This window comes from Dipteris shenzhenensis, chromosome 32 (genome assembly GCF_047967505.1).
Source record: "Dipteris shenzhenensis isolate YYH24624 ecotype China chromosome 32, Dip_SZ_1.0, whole genome shotgun sequence".
Taxonomy (NCBI): Eukaryota; Viridiplantae; Streptophyta; class Polypodiopsida; order Gleicheniales; family Dipteridaceae; genus Dipteris; species Dipteris shenzhenensis.
The window spans coordinates 21568511-21582791 of record NC_141627.1 but is presented as its reverse complement, the minus strand read 5'-3'; the positions used below and the strand labels follow the sequence as shown (position 1 = coordinate 21582791).

At 42.2% G+C, this 14281-nt stretch overlaps 1 protein-coding gene and 1 pseudogene across 1 annotated transcript in view; one reads left to right on the top strand and one right to left on the bottom strand.

Annotated features, from left to right (window-relative positions):
* LOC147880454 (uncharacterized) overlaps positions 1 to 9159 on the top strand; it is a 38472-nt pseudogene extending 29313 nt beyond the window's left edge.
* The window catches only part of LOC147880453 (protein yippee-like At5g53940), a 50201-nt gene extending 39320 nt beyond the window's left edge, over positions 1 to 10881 (bottom strand). Inside the window, exons 1-3 of the mRNA XM_087370545.1 lie at positions 10493 to 10881; positions 10139 to 10391; positions 9209 to 9252 (exon numbers count right to left, since the gene is read on the bottom strand). Coding sequence (XP_087226671.1) covers positions 9209 to 9252; positions 10139 to 10234 — 140 coding nt within the window. The 5' untranslated portion in view covers positions 10235 to 10391; positions 10493 to 10881. The remainder of the gene's footprint in view (positions 1 to 9208; positions 9253 to 10138; positions 10392 to 10492) is intronic.
* Positions 10882 to 14281: the final 3400 nt, after the last annotated feature.

Genomic DNA, 14281 nt, shown 5'->3' with positions numbered 1-14281 from the left:
TTGGGTAGTACCTCAGACCCAAAGGAAAAAGAGCTTTTGCTATCATGGGGAAAGATAAGAGATCAGCAAGCATTAATCCTATTTGATCCAGGGTCTACAAACAATTTCATATTTGAAGATTTAGCCCTAAGATTAGGGATAAAAACTGAAGAGCTAGGCAGAGCTCTTGATGCTGATCAAATGTTCCAAGGGAATCCAGTGCAAGTTACTCCTTTGATTGGAAAGCTTCGTGTACATGTGCAGAGCTATGTAGATCAAGAGGACTTCTTAATCTCTCCTCTCAAGCAACACGATGTTGTACTTGGTACACCGTGGTTCCATCGAAAGGAAGACCCTAAGAGGGTGCTGAGTTTTATGCATAGGGGGAAAAACCAGCGTTTAGTTGCCATGAATAAAGGGGAGACTATCCCCATTGTATCTGATGTTACATGTGGTAAAGCAATAAAGTCTGCAATTTCCGCGTACATGGTTTTTGTAAAAGAAAAAGAGAATGATATGCATGCTGAAATGAATGATGCAGACAAAGATAAATTTCAGTTTCTTGTAAACTTTAAAGATTGCTTTTCCGATGCTTTGCCAGGGGAGTTACCCCCAGAGAAACCAGAGGATCATCAGATAGAGTTAATGCCTGGTAGTGAGCCACCAAATAGACCACCTTATAGAGTCAGTGCGACTCAGAGAGAGGAGATTATGGCTCAGCTGCAGGACTTGCTGTCCAAAGGGTTGATTCAGCCCAGTTCATCTCCTTTTTGCTCACCAGTACTTCTAGTACAGAAGAAAGATGGTTCTTTTCGAATGTGCATTGATTATCGTGCATTGAATAAGATGACCATCAAAAATAGATTTCCGATACCCTGCATAGATGATGTGCTTGACCAGCTCAAAGGAGCAACAGTTTTCAGCAGGATAGACTTGAAGAGTGGCTATCATCAAGTCAGGATACAACAACAAGATCTGCATAAGACAGCTTTTCGCACTACATTCGGGTTGTATGAATACTTAGTGATGCCTTTTGGGTTAACAAATGCTCCAGCCACATTCAACAGAATGATGGATCGCATCTTTCGAAAGTACAGACATTTCACGGGTACTTTCTTTGATGATATCCCAGTCTTTTCAAAGACAGAAGAAGAGCACAGAAAACACCTTGCTTTGGTATTTCGAGAACTTCAAAATCATCAGCTCTTTGCCAATAGCAAGAAAAGTGAATTCTTTTTTGAAGAGATCCATTATCTGGGGCATATAATATCCAAGAATGGGATACAGATGGATCCTGCAAAGATCCGAGCCATCCAAGAATGGCCTGAGTTGAAAACTGTGCATGAAGTCCGTAGTTTTTTGGGACTTTGCTCCTATTATAGGAGATTCATCAGGCATTTTGCTGATATCGCAGCTCCATTACATGACCTTACTAAGAAAAATGCAGCCTTTACATGGGGAATATCACAGAAGAAAGCATTCAATACACTCAAGGAGAAGTTGACTACAGAGCCTATTCTTGTAGTCCCGGATCTTTATCAACCTTTTGATGTTGATTGGGATGCTTGTGGAGAGTGTGATCTGGGAATCTATGAAAAAGAATTGTTGGCTGTAGTTCATGCTGTGAACACATGGAAGCATTATCTTTTGGGTGCAGATTTTACTGTTAAAACAGATCACCAAGGTCTGAGATATTGTCTAACTCAAACAAAACTTTCCGAGAAGCATATGAAATGGGCAAATATGCTGTCAATGCATCATTTTCAGATTGTCCATACCCAAGAATTCGGAACAAAGTGGTAGATGCCTTGTCCCGAAGACCCCAGGTCAATAATGTAACTTTTGCCTATCATCAAGACCTATAAGGCATGAGGGAGCAATATGCTAATGATGCAGATTTTGGCGAGATTTTACAGCAAATGCAAGAGGGGCAGTCCACCAATCACTATTCCCTGAAAGATGGGTATCTAATGAAAGATGACTGCCTATGCATCACCCAAGAGATGAGGAAAAAGATTTTGGAGGAATGCCATGCATCTCCCTATGCTGGACATAGAGGAATTACAGCAACAACTCTAGCACTAGAGAGGTATTTCTTTTGGCCAGGGATACGGAAAGATATACATCAATTTGTTACTGAATGCCTTACGTGTCAGAAAGTGAAGTATGATAGACAGAAGGCACCTGCCCTACTTATGCCTCTTCCCGTGCCTCAGGCACCGTGGGAAAGTATTACAATGGACTTCATTTTTTATTTGCCAAGATCAAAGTTAGGGAATGATGGGATTTGGACTATCATTGATAGATTCAGCAAGCAAGCTCATTTCATTCCGATTCGCAAAACCATAAAGGCAGATCATATGGCTAAGCTTTTCTTGGCATAGATCTTTAAGCATCATGGTATGCCTAAGTCCATTGTCAATGATCGAGATCTTAGAATGACTAGTCTATTCTGGAGAGCTTTATTTGATAATATGGGGACGAATCTGAATTTTTCTTCTTTTCATCCCCAAACAGATGGTCAAAGTGAAGTAGCAAATTCTACAGCATTGGATATGCTGAAATGCTACGTGGGTGACCAAGGTTCAAACTGGGAAAAGTACCTACCATTGGTAGAGTTTGCTTACAATAATACAGTACACAACTCTACAGGGAAAGCCCCCTTTGAGGTCATCTATGGAAAGGTGATTCTGCCACCTATCCTAAGGACTAAGGACGAAATACTTGCAGCTGATCAGTTTGTGAGAGACCTCCAGACAACTTATAGCCAAGTCCGGACAGGAATCGAAAGGTCTCAAGAGAAACATAAAAGAGCTGCAGATAAGCATAGGAGACAGTTAGATCTCAAGGAAGGGGGTTGGGTACTTTTAAAGTTCGAGAAAGCTAGGCTCCGTAAGTTTAAAGGCAAACAGAAAGTGTATGCAAAGTTATCTCCCAAGTACTATGGCCCTTTCAGGGTTACAGAAAGAATAAATGAGGTTGCATACAGGTTGGCATTGCCAGAGCATTGGAGGATTCACAATGCATTCCATGTGAGTCTTCTAAAGAAATTCCAGGGGCCAGAGCCTACAGAGCCAGTATTAGAGGATGCACCAGAAGTGGATGAGCTGGAGGAGGTCCTTCAGCCAGAGCAGATTGTGTACCATACTGTACGCAAAGGCCCTCAGGGCAAGGAATTTTTATAGGTATCTTGTAAAATTCAAGAATTATACGGCATTAGATGCCAAGTGGATGGATGAAGACATGTTATCCGATCATCCACAGCTTTTGGATGTTTACAAGGAAGCTTTTCAGTTGAGGTCAACTGAATAGAAGCCGATGGGATGTCACCACAATGTAAATATCCTAAGTCAAATTACAGTTGACCATTTATCTGATCATAATTAAAGAGTTTTTATCTGTGTTAATTATGGTCAAAGAGTTCTTTTAATGGTCAAAGAATTGACTACGGTCAAAGATATTTGACTCTAGTCAAGTAAGCCTGACTTCGATCGAGGAGACTTGGTTTATTACCAAGAGGGTTAACTGCGGTTAACCAGAGAACTACAGAGCTGACTACGGTCAAAGAGTGTTGACTTCGATCAACGAGACTTGACATGCGCCAAGAGGGTTAACTACGGTTAACCAAGATGTGCCAACTTCAAGGCGCCTCGACCCTTGGTCAAAGCTCCTTAATTATGATCAAGAGCGTTGACTTCGGTCAACCAGAGAATAAATATATTTTTTTATATTTGTTATGTGTGCACATGTGTTCGGGACACCCACCGTGACTACAATTAGTCCACAATGTGTTATTTGCATGCAAAGCGCTAACAATTAATGGGTACCATGGTGGTGCGCTTTAATTAATTGTTGCAGGTACTAGGAAGAGTTATTTTCCTAAGTGCTGCGGGAGCCTAACAAGAGTCTAGGAGGCGGTTTGCGTGACCAAGTGCTTCGAAGACTCCAGAGTTGCCCTTAGTGGCATGTAAATAGGAAAGTAATGTAGAAATTGACAAGTGGCTTGTTGCCAAGAAGGGAGCCTTAGAGCTCATGTAATAATTCATTCACATTTGGATTATGTAAAAACAGCTTCCACGCTGAACTCATGTACTTGATTTCTCTCTGATGAATAAAAACCTTCGGGGGGGGCCAGCCCGACGATTGTCCTGGGCCGTAGCGTTTCTGTTGAGAGAGGGAGAGAAATGAGAGTGTTTCTGCTGTCTTTTACGAGGAGGATTTCAGCGGGCATGTATGGCAGCCCTTGCTAGGGGCCAGACCTATCTCATACAGAGTGGACTCGAGTTAGAGAATACAGGTTCTCTTGTTATCACGAATGATCCGCAGTAAGCCATTTATTCCCCATCAAATCATTCAGGCTGAGTTCGGAGCATCTCCATTGCAATTAGAAACATTCTAGACTATCACTTATTTATACCGCGTGCGAGATTATGGCTACTGCAGGGCGATGCAGAGTACCATGGTTGGCGCTAGCCTCTTCCATGGCATTAACAACTCAAGGTGATCAGAGGTACGCACACACATGCAGATGGTTTGGGAGACTGGGTTTCCATATAGACAGGCTGCCACCCTTTCAGTACAGCATTGACGTTCCGTTTGTCCCATTTCGGGGCAGCGAGCTAAACCCGATCATCCGAAAGAATCTTTCACAGTTACACACATTCAGGACCTGGTTGGCACAAACACAGCTTCCTATGAATCTCAGGCTCTATCGGGACCACTGCTTACGCATCTCCAAGGAGGGTTCCATTATCCCGCCAGGGTACACTCAGATCCACCTACCACAATCACTCAAGATTGCCATTGGACGGTTCCATGTGTCATCGCACCGACTCCATATCGAGAGTGGACAAGCATAGGCGATCCCCAGAGAGAGTTGTATCTGCACATTATGTGAGCGGCATGAGGTCGAAAATCAGAGGAGCACTTCGCCTTCCGTTGCCCAGTCTATTACGGCCGCTTTCATTCATGAGGCAGTCCGACATAGAGAGCACCTCATCAGATCACAGAGACAGGCAGGATGCCTTATTGACCCATCTCAGAAAGTGATCACAGAGTTCTTCCAGCCAGAGCATGCTACCCCCCGATTACAGATAGCAGGAGAGGCAGAGACCCCAAGACCAAGACACGGCAAACTCGACAGAGGACAAATGCACAGACTATGCTAGCTGACATCTCATCTATTTTCAGACCTAGGATACGATTGACAGGGGTTACTGTGGCGCTTGTTAGGCCTAAGTAGCCGCTAGGAGGGCATGACAGACTACTCCTCCAGATAGTACATAGCGATCTATCACGGGCTTCTTGCCTACACGGCCTAGCCTGTCACCAGGCATACCTTCATGTTTTATGCCATGTGTGTGCTGCATTGTATTGTATGGTATCGGATCAGATTGCATCTATTCTGATGATGATGACTATGGCAATATGTATGATGATGGCATTGACTATGTCCACACAGTTTTCTAGCTTGGGTTAGGATGCTCGCCTAGTAGCTGCACCCTTTTGCTCATTGTATCAAGTTTTCCATCAGTCTCATAGACCCATTGGTCTTTAGTAGACTTTAATAAACTTTCTTTCTTTCTCTCTCTCTCTCTCTCACACACACACACGTATGCGCGCACGTATGCTTCCGCACTTCACCACTCTCACAGTAGCATACCCATGACATCCCCTTTTGCTGAAGTCGAAACAGAGTCTAAGTCTGCATAAACCTACTACGATGGGTGAACAGCAAAGGCCAAGATTGATGACACTTCAGCGTGCCGGCCTCATCGGGTGTGCACCATCATAGCCTACCTTGCTTAAAATAGGCATGCATCAAAGACAGTACTTTTGCATAGACAAACATGTCTCTTAGTGTCTCCACTCCTCAGCTCATTTTATCAGTTTCTTTCAGTCTCATAGACCATTTGGTCTTCCGAAAACTTTTCATAAACTTTCTTTCTTTCTTTCTTGAGTAATAAAGAGACAGCTACTAATCTCTCACCAAAGCATGGCGGAACCATCATGAAAACCTTGTACTTGCTCCTGAAGCAGCTGTACAATGGCTTCACCATCCATTCTCTGACCAACAGAGGACAGCTCAAACATCCATCCTAAAGCAGCCGACTGAGATCTCCAATAAAATAAATCAAGAAAACATACCCTAGAAACTCAATCTAGTGTTGCTTGCCATTGCAGGTCCCTCCCAGAAGTACCCGCATCTTCAATGTCCATGTGTCACTCCGTAGGTATATGGTGTACTCTAACTCATCGGGCTCTAACTCTAAAAGAGCACCTCCATCTTTACTGGACGGTAACTAGACATGTCCTCAGGTCCCAAGACTAAGCAATCCTCCACCACACAATTTAGATCTGTGCACCAATCAACGATGTCTACCATTAACGATGTCACCCTTGCGTCTGCAAACTTTATCTCAATGAGACTTAAGAGTCATCACCAAGAAAAGATCGCCTTTAATGATTGGCAGATGTCAAGCGAGATTCTGTCTTTTGACAAGTCCTCCTCGTTTGCTTGGTCAGCCTACTTCTTCTTGTAGTCCTTCGCAAAATGTCCAACTTGTCACAGCTAACCTAGTTCCTCAAACATAATGAGCATTAACTGTTCACTAGCAATCAGAGTTGGCACCAGCCACACTGCCAAACTCATTGCTGTCAACCTTGTGACCAAATGCCACCAGCCAATGGTGAGGCCTCCATGAGCAACCAACCAAACAAGGAGATATTCCTAAGTCGAACGCTAGTCCACAGGCACAACCAAAACATGTTAAGAACTCGTGCAACACTTGCTGCGCTAGCTGGTCTCTGCCGAAATGGGCTCCCAAGTTGAGGCAGCCAATTGCAAATGTCTTTTATACCTCTTACATCCCAATACAGCTCCCTCAAGGAGTGAACCTCCTAGGTCTATAGGTATACTCCTCTAACCAATCTAGAATCAATAGCCCATCACTTTGACAATCGTCCCACTGCTCTAATCCTCTTCCACTCGAGGGCATCAAATACCTCATCGTCCACCAGGTTGTGATCAACAGCCTCAACCTCAAAAGGAGGATCCCTCATGAACAAATGCTGAAGAAAACTAGATAGGGCATATCCCTTCAATGCATATAGCGACAATGTCTAAAAGATAGGCCATGAAAAGGACCTAGAGGATAGAAAACCTAGCATGTCATCCTCCCTCCATACTAGCTTACCGGTCCACCAAAAGTGAAAGAAGACTCATCTGATCTCCATCGCCCGAACTGTAGCACACTTATATGTATCCACCATCCACGGTGAACCAAGATCCTATTCCCAAAGTCTCTCAGTGGAGGCTAGGTCCCTCTTTAAGGTATTTGCTGTCCAAATGGCCAACACTCATGCGCATGAGACTCCCCTAGTGTCATATGTATGTGATGGCCTAGCACACCTCCTCCTAGTAAAGGTCATCTAGAATCCTCGTCCCCAACCACCCAAGAGTCTATTTCAAGTAAAGAACCAACCAATTGACACCAAAAGGGGACACACCATTGTCCATAGCCAAAGCATGAACTTTCGGGAACCCGATCTTGAGATCCACGACCATCCACCCCAGCCAAACCACACCACCATCGACACGTTCAATGCCAAGGGTGAGCTAATGGATATGCGGACTCCCCAGAACACCCACGAGCAAGAGACCAAGCCTCCTTACTTTGACCTAGAAGACTGATGCCTGCATCTACAAATATCTAACAAAGAAAACATATGCTCCTATAACATAAGAATATCCATCGACCCCCAATGAGAGCTTTCTTGACTTCTTGATGAAAATCCAAGCATTGTTTCTTACAGGAGAAAAACAAAAGCACTTAAAAATGAGCAAAAAACACAAAACAAAAGTGCAATATATCTAGATGAATCCAGGAACATGCCCAAATTCATCCTCTACAAACACGACATGGTGCAGTTTCGATCTCATGATATTCACTCATAAGGTTGAAAACCATAAACTCCATCACGCATAGCAAGGACTAGCTAGTATGACATCCCCACTGACATCATCAGCGCCCAACATAGTACAAATATGCTCTCACGCATACAAATGCACATACCCACACATACTTGAGCATCCATTTATACAAAGGTCTTCATACTGAGTTTCTGTCTGCACTCTGGAGGTGAAGGGCAGACTCAACTATGACAAAGGCTAGAACTAAAGGAGAAGGCTAATCAAAAAGTAGTCCACAATTTCTTCATTCAAGCTACAGGCTGCCTGTGAAGACTAAATGATTTCATTTTTAATCTCTCCCAGACGAGCATCTAAGCGGGAAAAATGCTTAGACAAAACAAAAGTGCAATTTGGAGCGTATGTTTGCATCGTAAGCTGAAAATTATAAAGAAGCCATTTTACTATCTGCCAAGAATAAATGAAGAGAAGGTCATGATGAAGTCTATTTCACCTAGGAAGAAGGCTTATCATGCCCTTATAAAACTGCCGATTATCTCAATTTCCTTCTTGAAAGCTCTAGCATTCTCATAATCAGCAGTATTGCTAAGTTTGGAGTAATGTCCAAAAAAGACGCAAGTTCTGCCTTACCATCACATCGTTAGTTCCTGACTAGGTAGCATTTCTCATTCAGCCCGTCTTAACAATTTTTTGGATGCAAAGACAAATGAACAAGTGGACTAAGTTACGTGACTCAGCACAGCCTACCTACACCCTCCTCTCATATTGAAGTTCTAATACTGGTTTCCAAGGTTTGAACAAATCCCTCTAGCATCCTCACAAAATTTATCACAACATACCTAAGCCGCCTCCTTCAAAGCTTTCTGCAGTAGGTTCCAACTGTTAGCAGAAGAAAAGCATGGAAACTCATCAAAAATGTTATTTTCTGCCAGCTACAATTTCCCAGTCTTCAGGGAACCCTCAGCCATGCTGAAGGGTAACTCAACACGTTAAGCAGAAGGCTAATAAAAAATTATTGCACAATCTCTACATCCAAGCTACAACTGCTTGTGAAGACAAGTCTTTTTATTTTAGTCTCTCCCAAACAAGATTTCAAAGCAAGACAAGCAAACCAAAGTCTTTCAGATCCTCTACCAAGTCAAAAGAAATGTCAGCACCTCGAAGTAATAAAAGTCAGCAACAAAGTGTGCGCTCTTTAACAGTTAAAACCTGGCTTTTGCAGCTTACGTGCAAGAGAAGATTCACAATAATACACACACACAAAATAGAGAGAACGAGTAGGTTGGTAGGAGAGCTTACACTGTGTTGAAAAGGTAAGCTTTCCCTTGCCGGCAATGGAACGCCTGGAACAAGTAGACTCACCATGAGCTATTTCAGTCCAAAGGCAAGGAGGAGCTAGTGTGTCATGTTTCAAGCCTCTATAAAAGTTTCCTTGTTTGATAATTGCCAAATAGCTTTTGCCTTTCATGCAAAGTTTTACTTGAGACTACGGAAAATGCTTGAATCCCCAGCCCACAATCCCAACAATGGCAAAACGTATCTGCATGTTTGGTATTCGCAACCCCATTCTACTAATTAAAAAATCAACGTCAGTGGGTGAACCTTAATTGACTGCCTTGGTTTATTGACTGCCTTGGTTAATTTCCCTCACGAAATTGAGGTACATAATAGAGCTTTATATTATATTATAATGATTGAGGTACCAAGGCCTATGTTTGACAATGTTGACTGCCTTGGTTAATTTCCCTCACGAAATTGAGGTACATAATTGAGGTATATGATTGAGGTACCAAGGCCTATTATACCTCAATTATGTACCTCAATTTCGTGAGGGAAATTAACCAAGGCAGTCAACATTGTCAAACATAGGCCTTGGTACCTCAATCATTATAATATAATATAAACCTCAATTTCGTGAGGGAAATTAACCAAGGCAGTCAATTAAGTTTAACCACTGGCGTTGATTTTTTTTAATTCAATTATGTAGATTGAAAACCATAAAAAGGACGCACTGTTGGTTCTAGTGACCGCCTCGGTCGGCGCAGTTGTTGGATGAGGCCTGATGTAACTCATATGCCAGACTGATTTTCCTTCCTCAATTTAGAAAGCCTTAAACAAACTTAATTCCTATAAAAGCGAAGCCTGCCGACGCTTCAGAACAATGACTACAGACTAAATCTTTCTTCTAAATCTTTCTTGAGACATGCAGTTTTGAGAGAAGAAGCACACCCTTGAAACAAGCTCCTCGCTATTGGCGAGATGACTACGGCATAAGCGGCAGCTGTAGATTCTGCCATCCAGCTGTACCAAATATAATCTCCCCATTTCTGCCTCAATCAGGCTTAATCTAGCCCCTCAGGAAAGTGTGTGCGCCGACACTCTCCGTCTGTTCCCTTTACCGTATTCCTTTTCTAATGCACAAACAAGCGGCTTTGATCATTTAATTGAGTTATCCAAGTTCAGTCGGCTCGGATTAAACGTCCTGCATCAAAAATTTAACTAATGAGACGACGATTGACAGCCGAGCACTCAAAATGCAAAAAGACGACTTCCTGCGTTTCCACTTTTCCTAGATTTCATCACCTTAATCAGGAAATATCATCTGCTTGATGACGCGTCACCATGGCATCCTTCCAAATTTGCCGAAAGGGAAGGAGGGTGGCGCAAGGCAATTCTCAAGCTTGCATTATGAAGCCGTTGAAGAGGCGAGGGGGATGAGAAGGAAGCGATGCGAATTCTCCGAGGAAGGGAAGGTGATCAGGGGATCGAAGATGCCTGAAACTTGTTGAGTGAGAGAGGAGCGATTCCCAAGGGGGAAGGGGGGAGGCAATGCGTGAGAAATGGAGGAGGGATTGAAGGGAGGGCAAGCAAAAAGGATGGTCTGTGAGCACAAGCAAAGCAGAGATGAAGATGAAGATGAAGATGAAGATGATGAAGAATGAAAAATGAAGAGGACAATGAAAAAGAGGAAGAGAAAGATGAACATATACATCATCATCATGTGCATTTAAAGAATGAAGATGGATTGTGGAAGATGATCATCATCATCGGTCTCATTATCATCATTGATCCTCACTTTGATGATGATGATGATGATGATGATGATGATGATGATGCATGAAAGTTCATGATGATGCATACCTCCCCTCCTCCTTGAGTTGCCCAGACCACCATTCCTTGCCCCCCCCTCCCCCGAGCTCGCGCAAACCCTCTTGCCAACCAGCCCGCTACCACCGGCTTGCAGACCCAGTGGCAAAATCGTGTGGGTCAGTCTCAGCCGAGGCTCTGCGTTCCACCCCCACAGGCAGCTTAGGACCTCGCCTTGGTCACCTCGTATGGCGCTTCAAATAAAAAGTTGACCACAAAAAGGGGCGAGGGGGAAGGGAAACCTCTATTGTACCTCGAGTTATCTCTACCTACCCCCACCCGACCCCATCCCCCCCCTCAAAATCAGCGTTTGCCGCATTGTTGCCCATTCTTGGAAGCTTCAACTCTTCTCGTAGAGTGGTCTTCTTCCATTTCGCAAGCTTCAGACTAGATGTCATCAAATTTTAATCTTTTTAATATTTATCAACTAAATAGAATGCTCTCTCTCTCTCTCTCTCTCTCACACACACACACATCGCCTTGGTAAACCACATGTTAGTGACTCCTTTAATGTACCAAGAGCATGGCTACGGTCATACCCTTTGCTTTGCCCCATCTACATAGATGCATGTTTATAGCAACTTCTATGTTGCCACGATGTTTGAACACAAGGTAGGCAGCCCACTAGCTTGCATAAGTGGGGTAGGTGATAAGTATGAGGGTCATGCCCTTTAGTCAAGCCAAGAGTGCAGCCATCTCACATCGATGTGCTATGCCTCTTAATGAGGGCATTGCTTCTCTCACAAAAAGATGGCATTTACATACTACGAGCACTTTAACAATTAGTCTAATATGTCCTCTCCACCAAGCATGCATGGATCGAAGGATGGAAGGATCACAAGCTAACCCTAGATTACCATTAAGAAAAGTCAATTCACCGCCAACAGTAGCACTACATTTTGATATAACACTAGCATGTCCTTCATGAGCACGATGATAGTTTTTGACTACTACGCCCCTATAGAAAAGTAAGCCATGCCACCAAGGAAGGGCTAACATTACTACCCTCCCTTAAAAGCTTAAAAGTTGTGTCTTGGGCTTGTTTAATATGATGTGTGTAGGAGGGTTAACACCCCCAACGCTCCCAAAAGGGGTTGCTTGTCGAGCTTTTTGTAAGGGTTTAAAGAGCCCTTGACTACCCTCCATTCTTAAGACAAGAAACAATGGAGGGGGTGCCAGCCCTCCCACCCTCATCGTGCTCTCTCCAAGGTTGTCCTCTCGTGGGAGTGCTATAGACCTTGGATTGATGTTGCTTTAATGTCCTTGGCTTATGTTATGCTCAAAACAGGGCTAACGGTTGACTCCCACTTTGCCACTACCTAGCAAGACTATTGTTATTCTTCTCAAATTCTATTGTTGGTGAGTGCGTGACATGCAAACCAAAGGATCATCCCTCAATGAAGCCATCTCTCTCTACACTTCATTGAATTGATCATGGAAAATGAAACCTCATCAGTAAAAAATTCCCTTCTTTTCTTAAAGAAATTTCATCAAGGAAATCTCCTTTCTTTTAAAAATGGAAAATTCATCAATAAAAAGTTTCCATTAGCAAGTTTTTTTCAATTTGGGGGACTTATTCAATGCATGGGAAGGGAAATAAGCCATTAATGGAGCTAGTGATCAAGCTTGAGAGCAACCTTGGGAAGACCTCCAATCCACAACACTACAAGAGTTATGTGCCCCTACTCAATGAATTTTGAAACTGAGTATTGACGGTTGGTCATGATGCATTAGCCATATGATATGTTTTGGCAACACGAGATCCTTCCTTGTTTCTATTACCTCTATCCTTTATTTTTTCTTCAGCACATAACACATTAAAGGCAAGGTCTATACATTGAAAAGGACATTAACCCCACATAACAACCTTCAAGGTTAGAGTGTATCAATCTTAATCCAAATGAACTATCAAACCCTTAGAAATTTCCTCTACCCACCTAACTTTCTTCAATCTAGTTCCCCTATAAACCATGGAGACTACCAACAACAAATCTACAATACATTCAAGATGCATAAACAAACATGAAAGAATAAAATATGGAATTAGGATGAAGAAGAAAAAGAACATCCAGATTCACATGTCCCCTTCCAAAAGAAGCACCACACTCAAGCACATTGCCCAAGTGCACAAGCACCATCCTCATTTCACACCCTTTATCACACTCACACTCTTGCTTTCTACATTGTTTAGCACCAAAAAGTAATATGCACTATGGCACTCTACCCACTATAACTCTAGAAAAAGGTGGTGTAGTACACCTCTTTTCACCATGCTTAACCTTGTCTTTCAACAATGCTTTGAAAACAATTATCGATATTCAAAGATGAACACACCAATTGCCTCAACCTCCTGATTCACATAATTGTTCTCACTAGTTCTAACATGTGGCATATTGCTCCTCACCCATTGTAGCTACCTACACAAAACATGATTTTACATCATTTTGTGTGCTATCAATTTATCAACCTCATATGCCACCGATTTTCTCTTTCAAACAATTACAGGTGCAAGGCTATCAAGTGCCTATAACAAAACATGATTTTAAAACATAAAAAAAGTATAGAATATTACATCATTTTGTGTGTTATCAATTCATCAACCTCATATGCCACCGATTTTCTCTTTGAAACAATTACAGATGCAAGGCTATCCTAATGGATCATTTTCTTTTAAAAAATATTCCTCTCCCATCACCCCTCATAGACTCTAATGTAAAAGCCATTTCTAAAGGTGTTTCGCGTCTTATAATTGGTATAAATCAGGCACAAGAGTCTTTCATGATGCAACAACAAAAAGGAGTGGTAATCTTTACTCTTATGTGAAATCCACATCTAAAGGCATTTTACTTTCTTATAATTGATGTAAATTAGGTGCAAAAGTCTTACAATGATGGAGCAACAAAAAATAGCATAATTTACTTGGAACTCTTAGTTCACACTTGTTGAACAATTTGAAATGTAGTTCTAGACTCTTTTTTGCAATTTATCTTTTATCGCATAGTTAAATTTTGAGAATGAAGTATAACTTAGTTTCTAAGAAATGGAAAAAAGGAGAAGGAAGCGTACTAAGCGTTTTAGAACAAGGGACTAAAGTAATGCTAGGAATTTTAAATTTTTATTTTCTCTACTGCATGTGAATTTTTAGTTTTTATAATTCCTTTGATCCTCTTATACTAATCATATAACAAGTCATGGGATAAGATTTTTGAAGTCATAGAAACTTGA